General features: G+C 59.5%; 4 protein-coding genes across 7 annotated transcripts; all 4 read right to left on the bottom strand.

The window, feature by feature from the left end:
- Positions 1 to 206: 206 nt before the first annotated feature.
- DHX34 (DExH-box helicase 34) lies at positions 207 to 10910 on the bottom strand. Of its 2 annotated transcripts, XM_032207161.1 has the most exons (19): positions 10203 to 10910; positions 8932 to 9243; positions 8261 to 8524; positions 8067 to 8169; positions 7776 to 7993; positions 7474 to 7648; positions 7196 to 7389; positions 7007 to 7108; positions 6651 to 6890; positions 6401 to 6568; positions 6183 to 6294; positions 5944 to 6044; positions 5612 to 5857; positions 4105 to 4281; positions 3901 to 4024; positions 3376 to 3681; positions 2954 to 3141; positions 2603 to 2675; positions 207 to 229 (listed from the first exon to the last, which is right to left on the bottom strand). In XM_032207161.1, the coding sequence occupies exons 1-16, from the start codon at positions 10854 to 10856 to the stop codon at positions 3548 to 3550; spliced, it is 3324 nt and encodes a 1107-aa protein (XP_032063052.1). In that variant the 5' UTR covers positions 10857 to 10910; the 3' UTR covers positions 207 to 229; positions 2603 to 2675; positions 2954 to 3141; positions 3376 to 3547. The 2 variants fall into 2 exon arrangements, with proteins under 2 accessions (XP_032063052.1, XP_032063053.1); XM_032207162.1 differs by lacking the exons at positions 207 to 229; positions 2603 to 2675 and having other exon boundaries at positions 2929 to 3141.
- A 1281-nt stretch (positions 10911 to 12191) lies between these two features.
- Positions 12192 to 13169, bottom strand: LOC116501547 (C5a anaphylatoxin chemotactic receptor 1-like). The gene has a single exon (XM_032207148.1). It carries the CDS (start codon positions 13167 to 13169, stop codon positions 12192 to 12194), a length of 978 nt encoding a protein of 325 aa, XP_032063039.1.
- Positions 13170 to 14073: 904 nt separating this feature from the next.
- LOC116501551 (C5a anaphylatoxin chemotactic receptor 1-like) lies at positions 14074 to 19452 on the bottom strand. 3 transcript variants are annotated; one of them, XM_032207154.1, is made up of 5 exons: positions 19436 to 19446; positions 19203 to 19283; positions 18986 to 19050; positions 17602 to 17716; positions 14074 to 15592 (listed from the first exon to the last, which is right to left on the bottom strand). In XM_032207154.1, the coding sequence occupies exon 5, from the start codon at positions 15583 to 15585 to the stop codon at positions 14533 to 14535; it is 1053 nt and encodes a 350-aa protein (XP_032063045.1). In that variant the 5' UTR covers positions 15586 to 15592; positions 17602 to 17716; positions 18986 to 19050; positions 19203 to 19283; positions 19436 to 19446; the 3' UTR covers positions 14074 to 14532. The 3 variants fall into 3 exon arrangements, 2 of the variants coding, with proteins under 2 accessions (XP_032063045.1, XP_032063044.1); XR_004254452.1 differs by lacking the exons at positions 14074 to 15592; positions 17602 to 17716 and adding an exon at positions 18566 to 18789 and having other exon boundaries at positions 19436 to 19452; XM_032207153.1 differs by lacking the exons at positions 18986 to 19050; positions 19203 to 19283; positions 19436 to 19446 and having other exon boundaries at positions 17602 to 18147.
- Positions 19453 to 19677: 225 nt separating this feature from the next.
- Positions 19678 to 24096, bottom strand: CCDC9 (coiled-coil domain containing 9; the record flags this gene model as incomplete). The annotated part of the gene is made up of 11 exons (XM_032207159.1): positions 24025 to 24096; positions 23109 to 23213; positions 22751 to 22858; positions 22029 to 22238; positions 21848 to 21931; positions 21089 to 21244; positions 20847 to 21007; positions 20717 to 20745; positions 20516 to 20621; positions 20322 to 20400; positions 19678 to 19809 (listed from the first exon to the last, which is right to left on the bottom strand). Coding segments are annotated over exons 1-11 (1173 nt in total), but the record flags the coding sequence as incomplete, so codon positions are not given.
- Positions 24097 to 24558: the final 462 nt, after the last annotated feature.

Below are 24558 nucleotides of genomic sequence, written 5' to 3'. Positions count from 1 at the left end.
AGCTTTTTTTATGCTTAAAAGGTCTTTTTATGGACAAATATAGCAGTAAAACAGGATAAAGCAGTGTGGGTTTTATTTTAGTTATTTATTTTTTTTTTCAGAGCCGTTGTTAATGATGAAAGAGCAGCGAGATTTGTGCTGATTCTTAATTTTTAAAAGCGCTCTCCTACCAGTGGTGATGATGTCTGGCTCTTTTCATTTTGTCTGATAGGCGAGCAAATGGAAGTTCCTAAAAATAAATAAATAAATAAAAAGAGAGTTTTAGCATTTTTACTGCACTTTGTCAACGCAAAATCTCATATTTTTAGTCTTTTAGGCTGAATTAATCTGAATTAAGTCGGTGCACGCAGACAAGCCCCTGGGCTGCAGCCATTCCCCTGCTCTCACACTCTCACACTCCCTTATTGTCAAATTCATAAAATATCCTCCTCTTGACATCCTTCCCCTGCTAAATAGTCTGGGGGGGGACTGCAAAACCTTCGCTCCCCCCTCAAAAAGAGAAAAAAAAAAACTCAACTTCATCCCTTTCCCATCTCGTCTCCTTTCAGGTGACAGCTGCCCGGCGTCGAAGCCGTGGAGCTGCTCGAAAAGAAAATGGTTTTGGCAGCAAGGGGCTGAGCTGCGATGTTCCAGCAGGGATTTTGCAGAGCTCCCGTCGTTTTTGGGGCTTGGGTTAATGAGCAGTGATGCTGCCAGCAGGGGCTCCCTGGTCCTGGAGGTTTGCAAGGCGAGGGGTTTGCAGGGGGAAAAAAAATGGGTTTTGGGGATAAAATGAGTGTTTTGGTTGGTTGTTTTTAAAAAAAAAGAGCAAAAGGAGCTGGAACATCCCACAAGGGTGGTGCTGGGAAGAGGGAGTAGTGGTGGCATCTCCAAAAAAAATCAATTTTGGAGAAGAGAGCATCCCAAAAAAGCTCCATTTGCCCTCCTCCGGGCAAGCTCAGCCTGACCCATCCCCTAAATTCACCTCCCACCCCCAAAATTCATCTCCCATCCCCTAAATTCACCTCCCATCCCCTAAATTCACCTCCCACCCCCTAATTTCATCCCCCACCCCTAATTCCAGCACACAAAGGCACGGAAGAAGACCACGAGTTTCCTTTGAGCACACCCTCCGCCGATGATTTCCATCCCTTCGCCACTCTTAAAGTGGTTAAATTTCAGAGAAATCCCTTAAAAATAATAATAAAAAAAAAGGCCAACGCCACCCCTGCTTCCAGGAAGCCAGAGCTCAGCTGGGAGCTTTCTGCCTTGGCCTCGACGTTCAGTTCCCTCTCGACCTCGCTAACGATGGGGCTTAATTATCCCCAAACAACGGCCTTGGGTTCAATTAGAGGTTAATGCGATTGCCTTAACCTACACGGCACTGACGAGGGTGGTAATAAGAAGATTGCAAAGAACAAAACGAGGTCATTAACAGGGCGGAAGAGCTTGGAGCTCTTATATTTTTCATGAAATCAACCCCAAATTTCCCATTCCGTTGGAAAATGTGGCCTAAGGATGTGGGAAATCCTCCTGGGGGAAGCGTTTTAATGAGGTTTGTTAAATATCAGGGTGTTTTCACGCAGGATTTGGTGCTGGGAGATGTTCCCCAGTGGACAACCCATGCCACAGGGCTGGGAATCCAGAGGATTTAGCAATTTGTTAAAAAAAAAATGAGCGATTTTAGCACGTGCGATTTAGCACGTGGGGTTTGAATTTGTGGCTTTCATTAGCAGGGCTCCGAGCAAATGAATCTCCCCTCGTTACGGCCGCCTTGATTAATTTTCGGTCGTGTAAATTAGTTTTTATTTTATTTTCGCTGATTTTAAAAGAAATAAGGCAATTTCCTCTAGCCCCTCGCCTCCTTTTTCCTCCATGCCATGAGCTTTATGGGAGCCCTGACGAATCCTGGGGAGGGCTGTTGGGTTTTCTCCATCAAGGCGAGGACGTGCAGTTGGCTTGGGGGCCCAAGTTTGGTCAAGTTTGGGCAAATTTGGGTCCCCTTTTGGCTTTTCTACAACCCGATGTGGAGCTGCCTCTTTCCAAGCCCAAACCATTGAATATTTTCGGTGCCCAACTCGCGTCGCCCTCTGCCGTGCAGCTGACGGGGAGGGGTGGTTAAGCGAAGCAGTGGGGCTTATTTTTTCCCCCAAAAAAGCAAAAAATAAAGCAAAACCCGTCTGCAAGCTCCCCCGTGATGCTCGTTGCCATGGCAGGAGCATCTCCCGTCGCTATGGCAGGAGCATCTCCCATCCCGCCCCGCTGCCATGGCAACGGGGACTCCCCCTCCCTGCTCGAAGGTGAAAAAAGAACCAAAAATCAAATAAATGAAGCAAAGTCGGAGCCGAGCGAAGCAAGGAAGCCGAGCAAGTGGTGGTGGGGAGGGGAAGAAGGATGCTTACCGTGGGGGGAGGCCACTTCCACCACCCGAATTAGCATCCCCCTGCCTGTAAACCCCAATAAGCTGCTTAGCGAAGCGCCCGCTTAATTAATTCCTGCCAGGAATTACCTGGGCCCGAGCGGTAATTAACTGCGGATAAGCCCGAGCAAAGAGGCAAGGCGAACGGCACGTGGCAAAGGAGCGAGCCGAGGGGTGAAAAAAAGGGAAGAAATTTCAATTTACCGAGAAAAAAGGGGATGAGGAAGCGCTCAGCATCCTCCCTCGCCACGCCTGGCTGCTCGAGCTGCTTTGCCAGCTAAAAAAAAATAATCCAGGCTTTTCCTTTTCCCCTCTATCACTAGTTTTATGGCCACAGAGCCATTGCAAGAGTTAAATCTGCACAAAAAGCTGCGGGTCTTAAAAAAAAAAAACAATTAAAATCCCAAGAAACTTTGCTCTGGGAGCAGTTCATTACACCGAAGTGTCACGACGTCGCTCGAGCTGCATTATTTTTTTTAATTCCTGGCAAATAAAACGCAGCATGCCACGGAGCTAAAAATACCACCAGATTGCTTTTCATTTTTAATTAATTACCATTTTCAGCCCCCAAAATGGCATTTTTGCAGCCACGGCTTGAAAGCAGACCTCCCAGGGGAACGCAGCAGGGGCGCTCGGGTCACCTGTCAGCAGTGTCGTGGGGTTTTGGGGTTGGTTTTTGAGTCTTGAGGCTCCTCGAGGTCTTGGGAACGCCGTGGACGTGGTGGCACGGGCCCTGTCAGTGCCTTTTGCAGCGATGCAGCGAGAGGAGGAGAGGAGGCAGGGGATGAAATGTGGTGTGGGAGTGCCACACACTGGCTGAGCCGCGCTGTACAGCAGCACGGGGCAGGGGAAACTTCCCCAAAACCCTGTCCCCACCACCAGGACAGCACCCAGCTTCTCAAAAAAAAAAAAAAAAAACAAAACACATTTATTTATATTTAATATCAAAAAAATAACTTAAATCAAGTTTTCCCAACCTGAGGAAACGTGACAGTGTCACCGATGACCCACGCGATGTCCTCGAGGATGCAGCTGATGTCTCTAAGGACACCAAGGGCAGCAGAGCAGGGGGCTCCCCCAATTTTGGGGGTCTCCACCCTCCCCAGGAGGCTCTGAAGCCCTCGGGGCTGGCGTCCCAGTGAGCAGGGCTCACTGGTGCTGCTTCTTGTGCCGGAGGATGTCGGTGGGCGTGAGGGTGAAGTCCTGCTGGCAGATGTCGCAGTGGTAGAGCCGGTGCAGGGCAGAGGTTTTGGAAGAGCTCCCAGCCTCTTCCTCCGGGGGGGCTGCGGGGGCAGACAGTGCAAGATCAGCCCCCAAACCCTTTAAGGATCATCCCCCAAACCTTTTTATTCCATCCCCATCCCAAAACTCTTTATTTTGTGCCACGTTTTCAGGGCATGGTGATGATCACCGCCACCCTTCTCCCTTTACCAACCCTCCCTGAACCCCCCCCAAGGAAATCTGTCCCCAAATGTCCCCAGTCTCAGCCCCGGGGGGCTCACCCTCGGTGGGCTGGCAGGCACTTTCGTGGCACATTCTCTCCAGTGGGGTGAAGGGCATGTGGAGACCGCAGTGGGGACACGTCCAGAAGGTCCGCAGGCACTCGCTGTAGAGGTCCGTGTCCGTCTGGGTGGGGGCACAAGGATATAAGTGGGACACACACCCCCAGGAGGATGTAAAAGAGGGTGGGAGAAGGGTGTACTCACGGCCAGGCAGTTGTAGGTGAGGAATTCGGTCACCCTGTGGCCGCCTTTCACCTCGTCAGGCTTCAGCTCGGTGCCCTGGAAGAGCCCTGGGAGGTGGGGGGCTGCAGGCACGGTCTGGGGGCCGACGTAGAGAGCTTGCTTCTCCAGCCCCGTCAGCTGGCGCAGGCGGTACGGTGCCTGGGGGGACACGAGGAGATGCTCAAAATCTCATTTGAGCTCCCCAAAAATCTCCTGGGGCCAGCCTTAACCCCGACGTGAAGCCCTGGGGGGTGCGTGACCGAGCACCGCCACGGGGTTGTGGCTGGAGGCACCCCGGGGGGGAGGCCAGAGCCCGTGTGGGTGCTCCATGAGCCCCCCAAATTAAAACATGGTCGTGGTGTTTGGATGGATCCTCCTTGGTAAGATATCACTGTATATATAGTATATATACTAGGGATATATGCATACAGTATATACAGGAAGATAGAATCATATATACATTATATATACTATATATATATACTGTATATACAGTAAGATATCATCGTATATATAGTATACATACTATGGACATATGTATACTGTGTATACGGTAAGATGTTATTATATATGCAGTATATATACTAGGGACATAAATATACTGCGTATACAGTAGGATATCATTATATATGCAGTATATATACTAGGGATATATGTATACTGTGTATACAGTAAGATGTTATTATATATGCAGTATATATACTAGGGATATATGTATACTGCATATACAGTAAGATATTTATATATAGTGTATCTACTATGGATATATGTATACTGTATAGACAATAAAATAGAATTGTATAGGTAGTATATATACTAGAGATATATATATACAGCATATACCGTAAGATATAATTGTATATATAGTATATCTACTAGGGATATACGTATACTGTGTATACAGTAAGATATTATATATGTAGTATATATAGTAGGGACATAAATATACTGCGTATACGGTAGGATATCATTATATATGCAGTATATATATTAGGGATATATGTATACTGCATATACAGTAAGACAGAATTGTATATATAGTATACATACTAGGGATATACATATACTGTGTATACAGTAAGATATTTATATATAGTATATCTACTTTGGATGTATGTATACTGTATAGACAGTAAAATAGAATTGTATTTATAGTATATATACTAGGGATATATATATACTGCATATACAGTAAGATATCGTTATATATATAGTATATATACTAGGGATATATGTATACTATATAGACAGGAAGATATCATTTATATATAGTATATCTACTAGGGATATAAGCATACAGTATATACAGTAAGATATAATTGTATATATAGTATATCTACTAGGGATATACGTATCCTGTATACAGTACTGGGACCAGCTCAGTGCTCCATGATGCCACCACCACCCTGTGGTGTTTCCCCTTCACTTTTACCCCGAAAAACCACTAAAACCACCCCGCGCGTCGCGACCGCCCCCGTCCAGCCCCCACCTCCATCCCCAGGAACTCCAGCAGCCCCCGTTTGAGCGCGGAGAGGTCCCTGGAGCTGGGCTCCTCGCCCCCGGGGTCCAGCTGCTGGTCCAGGAGCTTCTCCCAGGAGGCTCGGAGCTGCAGGGTGGTGGCGAGGAAGCGCAGGGCAGCGGCGGCGTCGGGCAGGGTGAGCTCCAGCCAGCCGTCCGCCACCAGCCGCGTGCAGTCCGCGTTGGTGTCCAGCGAGCGGGAGAAGAGCAGGAGAGCCTGGAGGAGCGAGGCAGGGACGGTTTGAGGAGCTGTAAGGGGGCAGAGAGGAAGAGGAGGAGGAGGAGGAAGCACCGAGAGCCCACCTGCAGCGCCGGCACGCGGATGCAGTTGACCAGGTAGGGCTTGGTGGTCTCCAGCAGCGAGACGAAGGCGAGGAGCTGGTGGTGGCGGCTCAGCCCGTCCTCTGCAAGGACACGAGGGGCATCTCAGGGGGGTCCTGAGCCTCTCCCCGTCCCCACCGACTGGGGGGGGGCAGATCCCGATGCCGGAGGGGCTCTCCATCCAAAAATGGGTGCGGAAAAAGCTGATCGGGGTCGCCCACCTTTGGTCCCACCGCGCTCCTTCACCTCCTTGGCGTGCAGCAGCTCCGGGCTGGTGGCGAAGACGCAGGACGGGTGAAGCACGACGCCCTGCTTGCTCTTGGTGTGGAAAATCTGCGGCGAGAGCAGGATGAGCACCACGGAGCCCCCAGATAAAGGAGCTGGAGCGTGGGCAGAGCCCCCCAAATCCGAGGGGTTGGTCGTGGATGGGGACAGGCACCTGATCCGAGTCCTTGCGGCTGTTGTTGAGCGCGTCGGGCACGGCCAGCTGCGGGTAGAGCCCCCTGCACAGCACCAGCTTGAGCAGGGCGAGCTGCGAGGGCGACAGGACCGAGCCAGACACGGCCTGCAGCTCATCCACGTCGTGGCGGAGCTTAAACTTGACATCCTGCGGGGACAGAGAAGGTGCCAAGAGCTCATTTGGGGCCCAATTTCTCCTCCCGAGCGAGGGAACTGGAGCCGAGGCTCACCTGGATGTCAACGCTGCGCTCACCGGGCTCGCGGGCGCCTGCTCCCTCCTCTTCCTCACCGGAGGAGCCGGCGGTGCCATCCTGGAGCCGCAGCACCTTGCGCTTCCGTCCCTGCGTCTCGGTGTGGTGGCGCCAGAGCCGGTGCAGCTCGCGGCGCTCCCGGTGCCGGCTCTGCCGGCTGTAGCTGTCGCTGGGCCGGCTGGGGGCCGCCTCCAGGAGCCGGTGGTCTCGGAGCAGCTCCTGTTTTTTGGGGAGGAGGAGGAAACGTCGCTGAGAACCCGCAGGTTAAATAAATAAATAAAATAAATAAAAAAATGGGGAGGTTTCGGGTGAATTTGGCTCCGTTGTGCCCTCACCTGGAACTGCCGCCGCAGGTTGGCAGCCTCGTAGAGCCGATGCTCCTCCAAGCCCCGCCGCCGGCACCACTTGCGCGAGCTGCCACCGCGCTCCGACTTCACCTGCACGGGGACACCGCGGGCTCCGGTACCGGCCCCAAAACGGAGCCGTTTCCCGTCCCCATCCCACCATCTCCTCGCCCCCCTCACCTGCACCCACTCGTTGAAGGCGTTGAGCAGCGTCAGGGGGTCCCCGTGGGGGCTCTCGAGGGGCCGCCGGGCGGTGGCGCAGTCGGGGTTGGCGTTGGAGAGGCGCAGGAAGGGCGACTGCACGCTCAGCGCCGCCGCCACCGTCAGCGTGGGCTCGGCCAGCCCGAAAAGTGCACCCAGCACCAGCATTTTGCCTGCGGGACGGAGAAAAGGGACGCGGCAAGGGCTTAAAAGGGAGGTTTTGGGGGGGTTTTGCGCTCCCCCTGACCATCACTCACCCACCACCACGTCCACAGGCAGCTGGGCCAGCAGCGTCCCGATGGGCGTCAGCTCCTCGGCTTCATCCAGGGCCCCCTGCTCCCGCAGGTAGCGCACGGCCGTCTCCAGGCTGGCCGAGGGAGGGGGCTCCAAGAAGGGGAAGGTGCGGGGGTCGCCCAGCCCCATGCTTTTTACCTGGGGGAGAAGCGGGCAGAGCTTCGTGGAAGGAAAACAGCCCGGATATTTAGGCTGCGAAAATCCCAAGCACCTATTTTTGGGGGCTCCGACCGCACCCTAAAAAAGGGGGAAGGAACCCAGTTACCTGGAGGACCAGAGCATCGAGCGCGACCCGCTGGATCTCCGGCACGGGGTAGGGGGGAAAGGCGTCGTAGTCGGATTCGGCGTAGAGCCTGTAGCAGACCCCGGGTCCCGTCCTGCCAGCGCGGCCCTTGCGCTGCTCGGCGCTCGCCCGGCTGATCCAGAACTCCTGCAGGCGCTGCAGCTTGCCCTGGGGGTCGTAGCTCATCTCCTTCACCTTCCCTGGAGGGATGGAGAAGGTCAGGGCAGGGCAGGGAGGAGCAGGAGGCTCCCCCCGAGGCCGGCGAGGCTTCACCCGAATCCAGCACGAAGCGCACGCCGTCGATGGTCACCGAGGTCTCGGCGATGTTGGTGGCGAGGATGCACTTTCGGACGCCAGGAGGGGGAACATCAAACACCTGAGGGGGGGCAAAAATTGGGCAGGAGGACGAAGGAGCTCGGCAAAACTCCATCAGGGCAGGGGAAACACGAGCTCCTCGTGGCGCCCACCTTATCCTGCTCGCTGACGGAGAGGGTGCTGTGCAGGGGCAGCACGATCCAGCGCTGGGTTTGCGTGGCGTAGACCTGTGCCGCCTCCTGCACGGCGCCGATTTCGGCCACCCCGCTGAGGAAAACCAGGAGGTCGCCGCGCTCCTCCGGGGGATATTTGTGGTCGATGGCCTGCAGCACCCGCAGGTAGGGCCGGGGGTCCAGGCGCTCCGGTTTCCCCGCTGCCGCCGCCGCCTCCTCCTTGGGGATGGGCTCGTAGATGACCTGGGGGAGGCGAAAAGTCAAGAAACGGGGAGGTGAGGAGTTTGGGGATGGTCCTGAGCTGGGATCCGGCCCTAAAATTACGCTTGGTGCTCCCCGAGATGGGGAAGATCCTCCCCAGCACCTCATCCAGCCCCAAAACCACACTTTCCAACCCAAAATCATGCTCAGGGCTCACCAAGATGGGGAAGATCCTCCTGGGCACCTGATCCAGCCCCAAAATTGCACTCTGGGCTCACCAAGATTGAGAGGATCCTCCCCAGCACCTCATCCAGCCCCAAAACCGCACTCTCCAGCCCCAAAATTGCGCTCCCCGAGATGGGGAAGATCCTCCTGGGCACCTGATCCAGCCCCAAAACCACACTCTCCAGCCCCAAAACCACGCTCTCCAGCCCCAAAACCTCTCTCACCGAAATGGGGAAGATCCTCCCGGGCACCTGCAGCACGGGGGCGCCCCCGAAATAGTCGGAGAAGAGGCGGATGTTGATGGTGGCCGACATCAGCACCAGCTTCAGGTCGGGCCGGGCGGGCAGCAGGCGGCGCAGGACCCCCAGGAGGAAATCCCCGTGGAGGTGCCGCTCGTGGACCTCGTCGGCGATGATCACCCCGTAGGCGGGCAGCGCCGGCTCCCGCTGCGCCTGCCGCAGCAGCAGCCCCTCGGTCAGGAAGACGATGCTGGTGGCGGGCGAGCGGCTGCTCTCGAAGCGGATCTGGTAGCCCACCTGGGGGGAGGGAGAGGAAAAATGGGGCAGAAAGAGAGAAAATGGGATTTACGGCGCTCGCCGGGCAGCCCGGTCCAGGGTAGCACGACAGGGACAGTCGACACTCAAGCATCCCATGTCCAAGCGGAAGGTTCCTTAATTATTCCTTAATTATTTGTCCTAAAAGGAGCTTTAAGACACTAAAAAAAGCAGGGTTGAAACACTAAAAGCAATTTTAAGACACTAAGAGGAATTTTAATCCTGTGCTGTGCCAGAACTGCTCACTTTTACCTTTCGTTTTACTTTTAACTTTCTACTTTTACCTTTTCTTTTTATCATTTTTCTTTTTATCATTTTTCTTTTTATCATTTTTCTTTTTTTGTTGTTTAAATCGTTTCTTTCTTACCTTTTACTTGGTGCTTTTTCTACAAATTGTCTCCGATGATGCTCCCAAGCTGAGCAGTTTATGTAAATATAAACGCTGCAGAGCCACACGTCGCCTTCTAAGCGCTCTGCTGTCTGGATCTGCTCACTTCTACCTTTTTTTTTTAACCTTTTTTGTTGTTTTTTTTTTTTTACAAATCGTTTTTTTATTACATTTTTTTTCTACTTTTTCTACAAATTGTCTCCGATGATGCTCCTAGGCTGAGTGTTTTAGGTAAATATTAACCCAGCAGCGCCGCACATCACCTTCTAAGCGCTCTGCTGTGCCAGAACCACTCATTTTACCTTATTTTTTCAACTTTTTTCCTTTTTTTTTTTTTACAAATCGTTTTTTTATCACCTTTTTTTTCCTACTTTTTCTACAAATGGTCCCCAATGATGCTCCCAAGCTGAGCATTTTAGGTAAATATTAACCCAGCAGCGCCGCACATCGCCTTCTAAGCGCTCTGCCGTGCCAAAACCACTCCTTTTAACCTTTTTTTTTTTTTTTTTACCTTTTCCTTTCTCCTTTCTTTCACAAATCATCCCCAGCTCACCTGGTCGCCGTACTGCTGCAGGCTCTCGAAGGCCACCCTCTTGGCCAGCGAGACGCAGGCGATGCGGCGGGGCTGGGTGCAAGCCACGCGGCGGTAGCCGGCGGCCAGCAGGAACTGCGGCACCTGCGTGGACTTGCCGCAGCCGGTGTCGCCGGCCACCACCACCACCTGGTTGCTGGCCACGGCCTGCAGGAGCTGCTGGCGAGCCCGGGCGATGGGCAGAGCCTGGCGCTCCCGCTGCAGCTTGGCCAGCTTGGCGAAGCTCCGCTTCTGCTCGAAGTCGAGGTAGAGCAGCCAGGCGTCGAGGAATTCCTGCAGGGCTTCCCGGGGCACCCGAGGGTGGCTCGGCGACGGCTCCGGGTTGGGCACCGCCAGGTTGAGGCGGTGCCGGGGGTGGTAGCGGCGCGGCAAGCCGAGGCGGCGAGAAGGTGGCCGGTCCTCGGCGTCGTCCCACGATGGCTCCCGCTCCGGTCGGCGGCTCTGGAAGCGGCGCAGGCGCTCGAAGAAGGCCCAGAAGCTGCGGGTTTCCTCGGGGCAGGCCCGCCGGGGGAAGTAGAGCTCCTCCAGCCTCCGCCGAGCCACCGGGCAGTCCCAGTCCCACCGGGACGACCGCGGGGCTCCGCCACCGGGAGACGGGCCCGGCTCCGGTTCCATCACGGCTCCACCAGGACCGAAGCCTCCGGGCCTTGGGGCCTGGTGCTGGGTTTCCTCAGGGCCTGGGCCCGGTTCTCTGAGGCCTCAGCCAAGCCAGGCCCCGGTACCGGCACCCCAAGGCCCCGCTCCTGGTCCCAATCCCGGTCCCAGCTCCCCCAGACCCCGGTCCCTTCCCCTCCAGGCCCCGGTCCCGGTACCCCCCAAGGCCTCAGGCCCCGGTCCCTGCCCCTCTGGGTCCCGGTACCGGCTCCCACAGGCCCCAGGCCCCGGTACCGGCTCCACCAGGCCCCGCTCCCAGCCCCGGTCCCGGTCGCAGCCCCTCCAGGCCCCGCTCCCGGCTCCCCCAGGCCCCGCTCCCGGTCCCGGTCCCGGTCCCGGCCCCTCCAGGCCGCACGGGGGCGCCCGAGCCCCGCCGAGGCGGGAGGAAGGGGGCGTGGCCACGAGCGGGGGGCGTGGCGTGGCGGAGGAGGGGCGTGGTTATGCTTCAGGAGGCGTGGTCATGCATGCAAGGGGCGGGGCGAGGAGGGGAGGGGGCGGGGCGTCTCGGCCGCTGGTGGCAGCGAGAGCGGCGCTGTCCCCAAATGTCCCCAAATATCCTCAAATGTCCCCAATTGTCCCCAAACCACCCCCATTCCCCAAATGTCCCCAAATATCCCCAAATGTCCCCATTGTCCCCATCCACCCTCATTGTCTCCAACCACCCCCATTGTCCCCAAATGTCTCCATTGCCCCCCAGCCACCCCCATTCCCCAAATGTTCCCAAATATCCCCAAATGTCCCCATTGTCCCCAGTTGTCCCCATTGTCCCAAACCACCCCCATTGTCCCCAGTCAACCCCGGTGTCCCCAGCCACCCCAGTTTCCCCCCACTGTCCCCATTGACCCCCTATGTCCTCATTGTCCCCAACTGTCCCCAATGTCCCCATATGTCCCCATTGTCCCCATTCATCCCCATTGTCCCCCACTATCCCTCAGTGTCCCCACCCATCCCCATTGCCCCTGTCCATCCCCATTGTTCCCCATTGGCCCCAACAGTCCCCAGTGTCCCCCATTGTCCCCATCCACCCCCATTGACCCTCAGTGTCCCCAACCGTCCCCAGTGCCCCTCACTGTCCCCATCCACCCCCAACTGTCCCCAACCATTCCCATTGACCCCCAGTGTCCCCACTCATCTCCAGTGCCCCCCACTGCTCCCACCCATCTCCAACCACCCCCATTGTCCCCCACTGTCCCCAACCACCCCCCACCCTCATCCATCCCCACTACCCCCCCCCCACCCTGTCCCCAACCCCCTCAGGGACAACCCCCCCAGCTCACAACCCCCCTTTATTGACCTCTACACCACATCCTCGGTGGTACAAGGACTGGGGTCACCGGGGGGGTCCCCGTCCCGCAGCACCCACGCCAGGCGCCCCCCAAGGGAACGGGCGCGCCCCCGACCCAACAGCACGTAGAGGAGGGGGTTGAGGGCGCCGTTGAGGTGGGCGAAGGCGATGGCCAACGGTTGGGCGCCCAAGGCCCGCTTGTAGGGCGCCGCGCCGGGCGCGTAGAGCGCCAGGGCCACCAAGACGGCGTGGTAGGGCAACCAGCAGCCCACGAAGCAGCCCACCAAGGCCACCACGGTGGTCACCGGCCTCGTGGCGGGGTGGCCGCGGGCCAGCAGCCACCCGTAGAAGCCCGCCATGGCCACCACGGGGCCGAGGAAGCCGGCGAAGAGGCGGAGGGCGGCCAGGCCGAGCTCGGCGCCGCGGCCAAGCGCGGCGTAGTCTAGGCCGCACGTGGTCTTCTCGGAGAAGGGGTCGCGGCGCAGGGTGCGGAGGAGGAAGGAGGGGAGGCTGAGGAGGAAGGCCAGCACCCACAGCGCCCCGCTGAGCCTCCGCGCCCTCCGGGGAGTCCGGTGCCACCAGCGCGTGGCCACGGCGCAGCGGTCGGCGCTGATGGCCGTCAAGAGCAAGACGCTGGCGAACATGTTGAGGATGGTGAGGGAGGGCAGGAGCTTGCAGGCGAAGCCCCCCAAGGGCCAGTGGTGGTCCTGGGTCAGTGGGAGGGCCAGGAAGGGCAAGGCCAAGCAGGAGAGGAGGTCGGCCACCGCCAGGTTGAGGAACCAGACGCCGTTGACCGTGCGCCGGAGGGTGACGCCGCTCACCCAGATGACGGCGACGTTCCCCGGGACCCCCAGGAGAAAAGCCAAAGCGTCCAGCCCCAAAGCTGCCCCGATGGCCGGGGGCAGCCCCGGGGCCTCCTCGAAAGCCGGGGCGGTGAAGTTGAGCTCGAGGTCGGCGTAGTCGGTGCCGAGGTCCCACGAAGGCGTCATCCTCCGCTCGGGTCCCCGCCGGGGTCACCCCAGGTGGAGTTTGGGGGGCCTCGGAGACGTCTCCACCGCTGCCACCGCGACGAGGACCTTTCTGACCACAGGTCAGGATCCGTCCCCTCCGGAACGAGAAGTTTGAGCAACCTCCGGGCAGTGGGATGGGACCTTTGCGTCATCTGGCCCCGAAAAATTGCCCCAGCAGCAAAAATCTTCCCAAAAAGGAGAACTGCAGGAGCAGGTCTTGCTCAACACTTTATAGGAGCCAGAACACCCCCCCCCCGATTTTATTTTTCTTACCTTTTTTTTTTTTTTTTTAATTTGAATTTTTAAGATTTTGGGTGCCAACTTACCCCCACAAGGACGCTCCCGGAGCTCACAACACCGCCGACGTTCCCAGCAGGATCCCAAAAGCTGTGTCCCTCCCCGCCGCACCCACACGTGCCCTGAGTCATCCAGGGGTGGAGGAGCTCTGATGGGGTGGAGGAGCCCCAGGGCTGCATCGCCCTCCCCGGGGGGGAAACCCCAACGAGCAGCTCAAGGAGAAATCCCTGGAGAACCCCAAAGAGCAGCTCAAGGAGCAACCTCAAGGGGCAACCCCAAGGAGAACCCCAAGGAGCAACCCCAAAGGGCAACCCCTGGAGAATCCCAAGAACCCCAAAAAGCAGCTCAAGGAACAACCCCATGGAGAACCCCAAATCGCAGCTCAAGAAGCAACCCCAAGGAGAACCCCAAGGAGAACCCCAAGGATCAACCCCCAGAGAATCCCAGGAACCCCAAAAAGCAGCTCAAAGAACAACCCATGGACAACCCCTTGAAGAAGAACCCCAAGAAGAACCCCAAAAAGCAACCCCAAGGAGAGCGACCCAAGGAACACCTCGAGGACACGCAACCCACAGCGGCTCGGTGATTTATTGGCGACGTCGGACGCGGCTACGGCGAAGGCACGGGGCTGAGGTGGCCGGGGCGAAGTGGGGGGTGACCCCTTTTTGGTGGGGCACGCCGCGCCCCGGCGCTTTGGGGTGGATTTTGCCCAACGGGGGGAGGCTCAGCCTCACCTCAGAGCTCGCTGCCCCACGGGGACGTGGGGCGGGGAGGGCTTCAGGTGGTTTTTATGGGGCCGGGAGTGGGGCACAGGGTCCAGGCTCGGAGGAGGAGGCAGCTCCAGGAGGCTGGAGCGTGGTGGCCTCCGGAGAGCCTCCAAGGAGGTCCACGAGGCCAAGACGTCGGTTACTTTGACCCTCCAGCTTCCCCATTCTGGAAAAAAAAAGGATAGAGGACGACGAACGCATCCCCTCGTAGATTCGGGTCCCATCCAGACCCCTCCCCAAAAAGAGAAGAGGAGAAGGCGGCGGCCTCAGGCAGGAGGTCAGACGTTGGTGCTGACGCTCTGGTCGTCCGCGGTGGACTTGGTCTTGACGCGGCTGTCGCCCAGGGTGCTGCCGGAGAGGTCCTCGCTCATCACGCCGCGCAGCACGGCGCGCCAGGAGCGCTGGCACTTGTCCTTGAAGTCCTGGCCCATCACCACGTAGATGACGGGGTTGATGCAGCTGTTGATGTAGGCCACCCCGGTGGCCACCGGGTCCACGGCCACCGCGCTCTTGAACAAGGCGCTGTAGGACGGGGCGGAGGCCAGGATGAGCCCCACCACGTGGAAGGGCAGCCAGCAGGCGAAGAAGCTGACGATGACCACCAGGACGAGCCTGGTGGCCTTCTTGGAGCGGGTGAAGCGCTTGCTGTGGACGCGGGCCAGCAGCAGCCCGTAGCAGACGGAGATGACCACGAAGGGCACGAGGAAGCCGAAGATGAAGCGGGAGACGGCGATGAGGAGCTCGGTGAGGCGCTGGTGCCGCCCGACCGCGGCGTATTCCAAGACGCACGTCGTCTTGTCGGAGATGGGGTCCCGCCGTGCATCGCGGAAGATGAAGGAGGGGAGGGTGAGGAGGAAGGCCAGCACCCACGCGGCCACGCAAGCCCCCCGGGCCACCGCCAGGGTCCGGTGGTTTTGGCACCAGACCGGCCGCATCACCAGGGCGCAGCGGTCGGCGCTGATGGCCATCAGGAGCAAGACGCTGGCGAACATGTTGAGGATGGTGAGGGAGGGCAGGAGCTTGCAGGCGAAGCCCCCCAAGGGCCAGTGGTGGTCCTGGGCCAGCGGGAGGGCCAGGAAGGGCAAGGCCAAGCAGCAGAGGAGGTCGGCCACCGCCAGGTTGAGGAACCAGACGCCGTTGACCGTGCGCCGCAGCTCGAAGCCGCTCACCCAGATGACGGCGGCGTTGCCCAGCACGCCCAGGAGGAAGATGATGGTGTAGAGCGCCAGGACGGCGCGGTGGCTGGCGGGGACCTCGTAGTCGCCGAAATCTTCGAAGCTGTAGTCCTCCATGCCGGAGTAGTTGGAGTAGTTGTAGCTCTGGAAGTCCATCGTGCACCTAGGAGCAAACCCCGTTAGCGGGGCGAGAGGGGAGGTGGCGGTGGGAAAAGGATTTCGCCCTCGGGGGTCAACCCCGTAGGACGCGTCCCCGCCACGAGCAGGGCGCGGGGACACCTCGTGGTGGCCCTCGATATCGAAAGGGGCTCGTGGAGAAGGCTGCACTGGTCAAGGGGTTAGGTTTTAGGCTGAAAAAGGAGAGGTTTGGGTCAGATGGGGAGCGCGATCTGGTGGAGGATCGTGGAAGGGGCTGGGAGATCTCCGAAGGTTGCGTCCAACCCAATCCAACCCAACCCAACCCAACCCCAACCCCTCATCTTCACGCCCTCTTCCAACCAAGGGACCTCTCCACCCATGCGGGGAGGACCCAGGAGCTGCCCTTCCCCTCCCAACCCTATGGAGATGCCCTTCCCCTCCAATCCTTACGGGGCTGCCCTTCCCCTTCCAACCCTACGGAGACGTCCTCAATCCAACCCTACAGAGACGCCCTTCCAACCCTACAAAGATGCCCCTCCCCTTCCAATCCTATGGAGCTGCCCTTCCCCACCCAACCCTACAGAGATCTCCTCCCCAATCCAACCCTACAGAGATGCCCTTCCCTTTCCAATCCTATGGAAATGTCCTCCCCCATCCAACCCTATGGAAATGCCCTTCCCCATCCAACCCTACAAAGATGCCCTTCCAACCCTACAGAAATACCCTTCCCCTTCCAATCCTACAGAGCTGTCCTCCCCCATCCAACCCTACAAAGATGCCCTTCCCCTTCCAATCCTATGGAGCTGCCCTTCCCAACCCAACTCTACAGAGATCTCCTCCCCAGTCCAACCCTACAGAGACGCCCTTCCCCACCCAACCCTACAAAGATGCCCTTCCCCTTCCAACCCTATGGAGCTGCCCTTCCCCCTCCAACCCTATGGAAATGTCCTCCTCAACCCAACCCTACAGAGACGCCCTTCCCCTTCCAATCCTACAAAGATGCCCTTCCAACCCTACAGAACTGCCCTTCCCCACCCAACCCTACAGAGATGTCCTCCTCGATCCAACCCTACAGAGACGTTATCCTCAACCCAACCCTATAGAAATACCCTTCCCCTTCCAATCCTATAGAGATGTCCTCCCCCATCCAACCCTACAGAGACGCCCTTCCCCATCCAACCCTACAGAGACGCCCTTCCCCATCCAACCCTATAGAAATACCCTTCCCCTTCCAATCCTATAGAGCTGTCCTCCCCCTTCCAACCCTATGGAGACGCCCTTCCCCACCCAACCCTACAGAGACGTTCTCCTCAATCCAACCCTACAGAGATGCCCTTCCCCACCCAACCCTACAGAGACGTTCTCCTCAATCCAACCCTACAGAGATGCCCTTCCCCATCCAACCCTACGGAGACGCCCTTCCCCTTCCAACCCTACAGAGCCGCCTTTCTCCGTCTGACCCTACAGAGCCGCTCTTCCACGGGGCCAGCGGCCCCCCAAGGAGCCGGCGTTGCACAAGAGCCTCCTCCCGCTCGCCATCCACCTCCGCCCTCGCCGTCACCAAGGAACTCGCGATTTCCCCACTTCCTTGGCGAGCCCTTCTCCTTCCTCCTGCCTTATGCAAGCGGCCGGGTGAGGAAACACCGGGGCACCTTCCCCGGGGGGGGGGGGGGGATAACGGGGTGGGGAGGGTTTTGGGATCTCGGAGCCGGGGATGGGACCCCAGGGCGAGGAGGAGGGCGCGATGTGGAAGAGGAGATCATGGGGAAGAGTTGGGTTGAGCACAACGCAACCACGGATTGGGTGCTTATAGGGGATTGGGTGCTTATAGGGGATTTGGTGCCTATAGGGGATTTAGTGCCCATAGGGAGGGGATTTGGACCCCACGGAGATGAATTTTGGTGCCTCCGAGCATCGCAACGCGACCAAGGGGCTCCACCGGGAGCCCCCCGGCGCGCACGGAGGGGGTCGGAGCCCACCCAGGGGGAAACCTTGGAGCCCACCGGGGTCAGGGTGGGGATTTTGGGGGCTCACCTGGTCCCCGCGGGCTGCGGCCGCTCTCCCGGCGCTGAGGACGAAGGATGGGGGCCGCGGGGCAGCGCGGTTTTATGCCGGCGGTGAAGAGGAAGCGGTGGCGGGGCCACCAGGGCTGGGTGGGGTGGCGACCCGAAATGGGAGGAAATGGGGGTGGTGAAACCCCAAATTCTGTGGGTTTTTTTATTATTTTTATTTATTTTATATTTTTTTGGGGGGGGGGGAAATCCAAGGTGGTGCCCTGAGCATCCTGGTCCCGTCCGCGTCCCATCGCCGCGGGGCACTGCGCCCAGCCGCTGCCCTCCCCGAGCAGCCCCCCAGACCCCAATTCTCCTCCTTTCACCCCAAAATCTCATCCAGAGCCCTAGCCCTCCTCATCTCACCCCATCCCAAGCCCCAAATCTCCTAGTTTCACCCCCAAATTCCCTCGAGGGTTCCAAAATCTCATTTCACCCCCCACCCCAAACCTCCCCTTGGGGACACAAATCTTTTAATTTCACCCCCAAATCTCCACCCGAGACCCCGAATCTTCTCAGTTCACCCCCAAATCCACCCCCAGAGCCCCCAAACCTTCTCATTTCACCCCAAATCCACTCCCAGGATTCCAAATCTTCTCATTTCACCCCCAAATGCACCCCCCAGGCCCTCCAATCTTCTCATTTCAGCCCCAAATCTCCCCAGGACCCCAAAATCTTCTCATTTCACCCCAAATCTTCTCATTTCACCCCAAATCTTCTCATTTCACCCCAAAATCTTCTCATTTCTCCTCCTCCTCGATGGACACGGACCCCCCCACGGGGTCCAGGACCCCCCTAATTTCATTGTGGGGGGGGGACCCAGCACCAGGGACCAGGCGCAGCGGCGTTTTTGAGATTTATTTTACAAATACCCCCCCCCCAAAAAAAAAAAACACCAAAATGGGGCAATTTTGGGGGGGGGGGGGGGGGTGGAACATCACCTGCTCCCTCCCCCATCTCCATGGCCTTGAAGTGTGTGTGGGGGGGGGGAGCAGGGACCTCAAAAGGAACACGAGGACCCTAAAACCAGGCACCAGATTTTGGGGAGCCCCCCCAAAAAAAAAAATATTGGGGGGGGACAACATTTAGGGGAGCCCCCCCCCCCCAAATAAAAATTTTGTTGTGGGGGGGGACACGACGGGAAACAGGAGCTGCGGCGGCGACCTCAGGGCTGTGTGGGGGGAGGCAAAAATTTTAATGTGGGACAGACAGAGAGACAGACAGCCATACAGCAAGCCCCCCCCCCCGGCGAAAAATAAAGCCAGAAGACCCCCCCCCAAAGAAAAAGAAAGAGGCGGCATGCAGGAGGACGGCCGGGGGGGCGGTCAGCTGGCGGCGGGGGGGGGCGAGCGCTTACGGAAACGCACCCGCTGGAAGTCGGTGATCTCCACCGTGCCGGGGGGGGGGCCCTCGGGGTCCTGCTGTAGAGTTTCTGTAAGGGGGGGGGGGATAAAAAAAATAAAAATTAAAAAAAAAATAAAAAATAAATAGGGGGTGGTTAGAGCCCCCCCGTTAAATTTTGGGAGGTGGCGTTGTGGTGTTTGCGTGTCCCCCCCCCCCCCAAAATATTATCGCTGTTCCCACCTTGTGTCGGGTGCTGGGGGGCGTCCTGGGGGGGCGCTGGAAGCCCCCCGGGGGGGCCCAGCTGCTCCGTGGGGCTCAGCCCTAAATGTGAAGGGGGGGGGGGGGGGGCACAAATTAGGAGGTTCCCCCCCCAAAAAAAAAAAAAAAAAAATCCCACAAATCAGTGTGTGCTGAAGAAGGGGGGGGGGGACACACACGCATTTAATTTGTGACCCCCCCGCCTCAAATTTTACCTGCAGGTTGTGCCGGGGGGGGGGCCGCGGGGGGGGCACCCTTCAGGCCGCCGGGGGGGGGGGGAGGCCAGGTCCATCTCCTCGCCCCAGTCGCGGACGGGTCGGGGGCTTTCGGGGGGGAACAGGGGGCTGAGGGGGGGGCAGCCCCCCCCCGCCAAGCCTGGGGGGGGCGGGTGGGGGGCGGACGCACTGAGGAGGGGGGGGGCGGCCTCGGCGGGGGAGGGGGGGCTGCTGCCTTCGTCGTCTTCCTCCTCTTCCTCCTCTTCCTCATCGTCCTCTTCCTCCTCGCTGACGTCCTCCCACTCATCCTCGTCCTCGTCCTCCTCGGGGCCGGGGGGGGGCTGCGGGGGGGTCCCGCCGGGAGCTGCTTCAAGCTGGGGGGGGGGACAGAGAGGAAAGGGGGGGGGGGGTCCCAAAAATTGGGGTTTGAAAAACAGGGGGAGGCGTCTCAAAAAATGGAGGAAGCTTTTTTTTTTTTCGGGGGGGGGGGGCTCAAAAAGGGGGCAGTTTTTTGGGGGGGTCCCTAAAAGGGGGGCAGCTTTGGGGGGGGGTCCCTAAAAGGGGAGAGCTTTTGGGGGGGGCCCTAAAAAGGGGCAGCTTTTGGGGGGGCCCTAAAAAGGGGGCAGCTTTTGGGGGAGTTTTGGGGGGGGGTCCCCAAAAAGGGAGAGCTTTTGGGGGGGGGGTCCCCAGAAGGGGAGAGCTTTTGGGGGGGGTCCCTAAAAGGGGGGGAGCTTTGGGGGTAGATGTGTGGCCCCCCCAAAAAAAAACAGGGCCAGATTTATCAGGGGGAGGGGGAGCACACCAACCGGGGGCATCTTTCTACGGGGGGGAGACCCCCATAAAATGGGGGGGGGCTTTTTTTTTTGGGGGGGGGTCTCAGCCTCACCTCCTGCGCCCCCTTCCCATCGGCACCGCCGGGCTGCGCCGCCGGCTCCTTCTCCTCCTCCCAGCGGTCGTCGTGCATGCTTGGGGGGGGGGGGGGCAAAATTTGGGGGTGGGGGGGCGATATCAGAGCCCCGGGGGGGCAGAAATTTGAGGGGGGGGCAATAAAAAGGGGGGGGGGAACCCCCCCGAGCTCACCTGTAGGGTTTGGTGCCGGGGTTGCGCCCGTGGCTCTGCCGTTTCCTGCGCGGCGCGGGCAGGAACTCGCCGAAAGTGGGGGGCTTGGGGGGGCGCTTTTGGGGTTCTGGGGGGGGGCGAGCCTCGCTTAGAGCCCCCCCCCCTTTAAGAAAAAAGGGGGGGGCACCCCAAAAATCTAAGTAAATCGAGGTGATATCGCACCGTGCTCGGCGTCGGGCGCGTCGTTGAACCTGCAGGGGGGGGAGAAATTGGGGCGAGGGGTAAAATAGGGGGGGTGGGGGGTAAATTGGGGGGATTTAGGGGGGTTTTGGGGTCGGGGGGGGGCACCCACATGCCGTCGGTCTTGTCGGCGTCCCACTCGCGGCGCCACTGCCCGGTGGGCTGGCGGTGGCGGGCGAGGCGCTGGCGGTCGATCTCGTCGCGCTCCTGCTTCCAGCGGGCGTACTCGGCGCGCTCGCGGCCGGTCATGGTGGGGGCGGCGCGGCGACGACCCTAAAACCAGACCCCAAAAAAACCTTAAAAACCCCAAATTTGGCTTTTTTTGGGTTCTGTAAAGCCTCGTGGGGGACTCACGCGCTGTTCCAAGCCGGCCCGGACCCCCTCGAAGTCGGTGCCCCCCCAGTTGCGGCCGTGCCGGCGGCTGCCCCCGTGGCGCTCGTCCTGAGCGGGGCCGCGGCGCCGGGGGTCGTCCAGGAAGCTGCGCACGGGGTTGCGGTCCTGCAGCCCGTCCTTGGGGGGGGAAATAAGGGGGTTATCGCGACAGGAAGGGGCTGTGTCGCGATAGAGGGGGGCATATCGCGACTGGAGGGGAGTTGTTGTAAAGGGAGGGGGCTGTATCGCGAACAAGGGGGGTCTTGTTGCGATGGGAGTGGGATTATTGTGACAGGAGGGGGCAGTGTCGTGATAGAAGGGGGCATATCGCGACTGGAGGGAGCTGTATCGTGATAGAGGGGGCCGTATCATGACAGGAGGGGACTTATTGCAAAGCGAGGGGGCCGTACTGCGAACAAGGGGGGCCCTGTCGCAACAGGAGTAGGTTTATCACAATGGGAGTGGGCTGTGTCGTGATAGAGGGGTCCGTATCATGACAGGAGATGCCATATCGCAAAGGGAGGGGGCCGTATTGTGATGGGAGGGGGCTGTATTGCGAACAAGGGGGGTCCTGTCGCGACAGGAGTAGGTTTATCACGATGGGAGAGGACCATGTCGTGATAAAGGGAGGTCCTGTCACAACCCGAAGGGCCTTGTCATAACCACGGGGGGCCCCATCGTGACCGGAAGAGCCCTATCGCGACAGGAGGGAGCCATATCGCGACAGGGACCCCCCCTCACCCGCTGGTTGCGCTCATACTCGGCGATTTTCTCCATCTCCTCGTTCATTCTCTCGATGTTTTGCCGCCGCCGCTCCTCCCATTCCTTAAAAGAGGGGGGGGGGGGAAGAATTTAGTGGGGGGGGGGGTCCCAAACCCTTTAAGCCCCCACCCCCCCACCCCAAAAAACCCCTCGAACCCACCTGGGATTTGCGGTCGGGGCCGGCGTCGCCCCCCGACCCCCCAAGAGCCCCCCCCCCGCCCCGGCCCCCCGAGCGCCGCCCGCGGGCACCGCGCTCCCTCGGGGCCGGGGGGGGCTCCCCCCGGGGGGGGCGGCCAGGGGGGCGGGGGGTGGAGCCGCGGGGGGGTCTGGGGGCGGCGGGGGGCTTCCGCTCGGTCCGGCCGGGCTTCTCCTATGGGGGGGGGAAAAGGGTGAGGGGGAGACAGTGCCCCAAAATGCCCCCCCGTACCCCAAAAGTGTCCCCCCCCAAAAATAAAAGAGCCTTCCATGTTGTCTGGCCCCATAAATGACCCCCAAAAGCCCCCCAAAACCGCCCCCAAATCCCCCCCCCAAAAAAATAGGACCCCCCCAAACCCCCACTCACCCCAAGACCCCCCCCAAATCCCCCCAGGACTCCCCCCAAACCCCACAGACCCCCCCCAAATCTTCCATATTCCCCCCCAAACCCACTCAGAACCCCCCAACCCCCCCCCACTCTCCATAATCCCCCCAAAAAACTTCTCAGACCCCCCCCCAAATCCCCTCAGCCCCCCCCCCCCAAAAAAAACTTCCATATTCCCCCCCAAACCCCTCAGGACCACCCCAAACCCCTCAGGACCCCCCCCAAAGCCCCCAAACCCTCCATATTCTCCTCAAAACCCCCCCAAATCCCTCCCGGACCCCCCCCCCGGACCCCCCCCTCACCCCAAGCCCCCCCTCCTTGCGCCTCTCAGGCTCGGGGGGTCGCCGGTGCCGCGGCGCCGTCACCGCCACCCCCTCCTGCTCCGCTCGCCTCCGGTCCTCCTCAATCTCCTGGGGGGGGCCAAAAAAGGGTGGGGGGGTCCATCAGCAGCCCCCCCACCCCAAAATAAAGCACCCCCCAAGCCGTGAAGCCCCTAAAAGGTTTTATAGGGGCGCCAAGGACGCGTTAATAAGGCTTAATCCCGGATTAAGCGGCCTCGTGGCGTTAATCCGGTGGGATTAAAGGGCTGGGGGGGGGTTGGGGAGTGGGGGGCGGATTTGGGGGGGGGGTCTCGGGTTTTTGGGGGGGGGGGGGCCGGACCTGGTAGCGCCGGATGAGGGCCTCGTTCTTCTTGCGCAGGGCCTCGATGCGCTTGTCCAGCTCCGCGTCCTTCTCCTCCTTCGACCTCAGGTCCAGCGCCGCCGCCTGGGGGGGGGGGGGGCAAAAAAAAAAAAAAAATAAATAAAAATTAATTAAAAAAAAGGGATAAATGGGGACGGAGCCCCCCCCCCCCCCCCAGGCCTAGGGAATCCTCCTCCCAGGTTGCAAGGCCTGATCCAGAGCCCCCCCTGCACAGGCTGGAGCCCCCCCAGATCCTAAATGGACCCCCCCCAGACCCCAAAGCTGAGCCCCAGAGCACCCCCAGACCCAAAAGGGGCCCCCCCAGAGCCAAAAGGGGCTCCCCCAGACCCAAAAGCTGAGCCCCAGAGGCCCCCCAGACCCAAACGGAGCCCCCCAAGCTCCTTCTGGACCCCCCCAGACCCCAAAGCCCCCCCCTCCAGACCCCAAAATCCCTCCCAGGCCCCTTCTGGACCCCCCCAGGCCCCAAAACCGAACCCCAAACCTCCCCCGGCCTCTCCCGGCTCCCCCCAGGCCCTTTCTGGACCCCCCCCAGACCCCAAAGCCCCCCCAGGCCTGTCCCAGACCCCCCCTAGACCCCAAAGACCCCCCCCCGGCCCCTTCTGGACCCCCCCAGGCCCCTTCTGGACCCCCCCAAGACCCCTTTGGACCCCCCCAGGCCCCTTTGGACCCCCCCCAGGCCCCCTCTGCCCCCCCCCAGACCCCAAAACCCTGCCCCAGGCCCTGAGGCCCAGCCCAGAGCCCCCCAGATCCCCTCTGGCCCCCCCCAGACCCCAAAACCCAACCTCAGACCCCCCCCAACCCCTTTGGACCCCCCCCAGGCCTGTCCCAGACCCCCCAAGGACCCCTCAGGACCCCCCCCCCGCCCCCCCCTCACCATGGCGGGGCCGCCCCGGGCCCCCCCCCCCGCAGCGCAACCGCCGGGCGTCCGCTGAAGGCTCCGCCTCGTCCCGCCTTCGGAGCGGCTTCCGCTTCCGGTCACGTGTTAGGGGCGGGTGGATGCGTGTTAAAAGGGCGAGGGGGGTGTTAAAAGAGCGAGGGGGGTTTGTGGGGCCCACTGCTGGGGTTAGTTGGGGACAAAAGGGGACAAAGAGGGACAAGGGGACAGGATGAGCTGCCTGTCACCTCGTCCGGCCAGGCACCGACCCCATATCGCCCCCCCAATGTCCCTAAATATTCCCATGTCCCCCAATGTCCCAAAACTCCCAATATCCCCCTGTCCCCATATCCCAATAACCCTATATCCCAATACCCCCATATCCCAATACCCCCATATCCCGATATCCCCCATCCCCAATAACCCTGTATCCCTATATCCCAATACACTCATATCCCTACATCCCCCTGTTCCCATATCCCGATATCCCCCATCCCAACATCCCCACATCCCCCTGTCCCCAATAACCCTATA

The sequence above is a fragment of the Aythya fuligula genome, unplaced genomic scaffold (genome assembly GCF_009819795.1).
Source record: "Aythya fuligula isolate bAytFul2 unplaced genomic scaffold, bAytFul2.pri scaffold_31_arrow_ctg1_3, whole genome shotgun sequence".
Classification (NCBI taxonomy): Eukaryota; Metazoa; Chordata; class Aves; order Anseriformes; family Anatidae; genus Aythya; species Aythya fuligula.
This window is presented reverse-complemented; position numbering and strand designations above follow the sequence as displayed.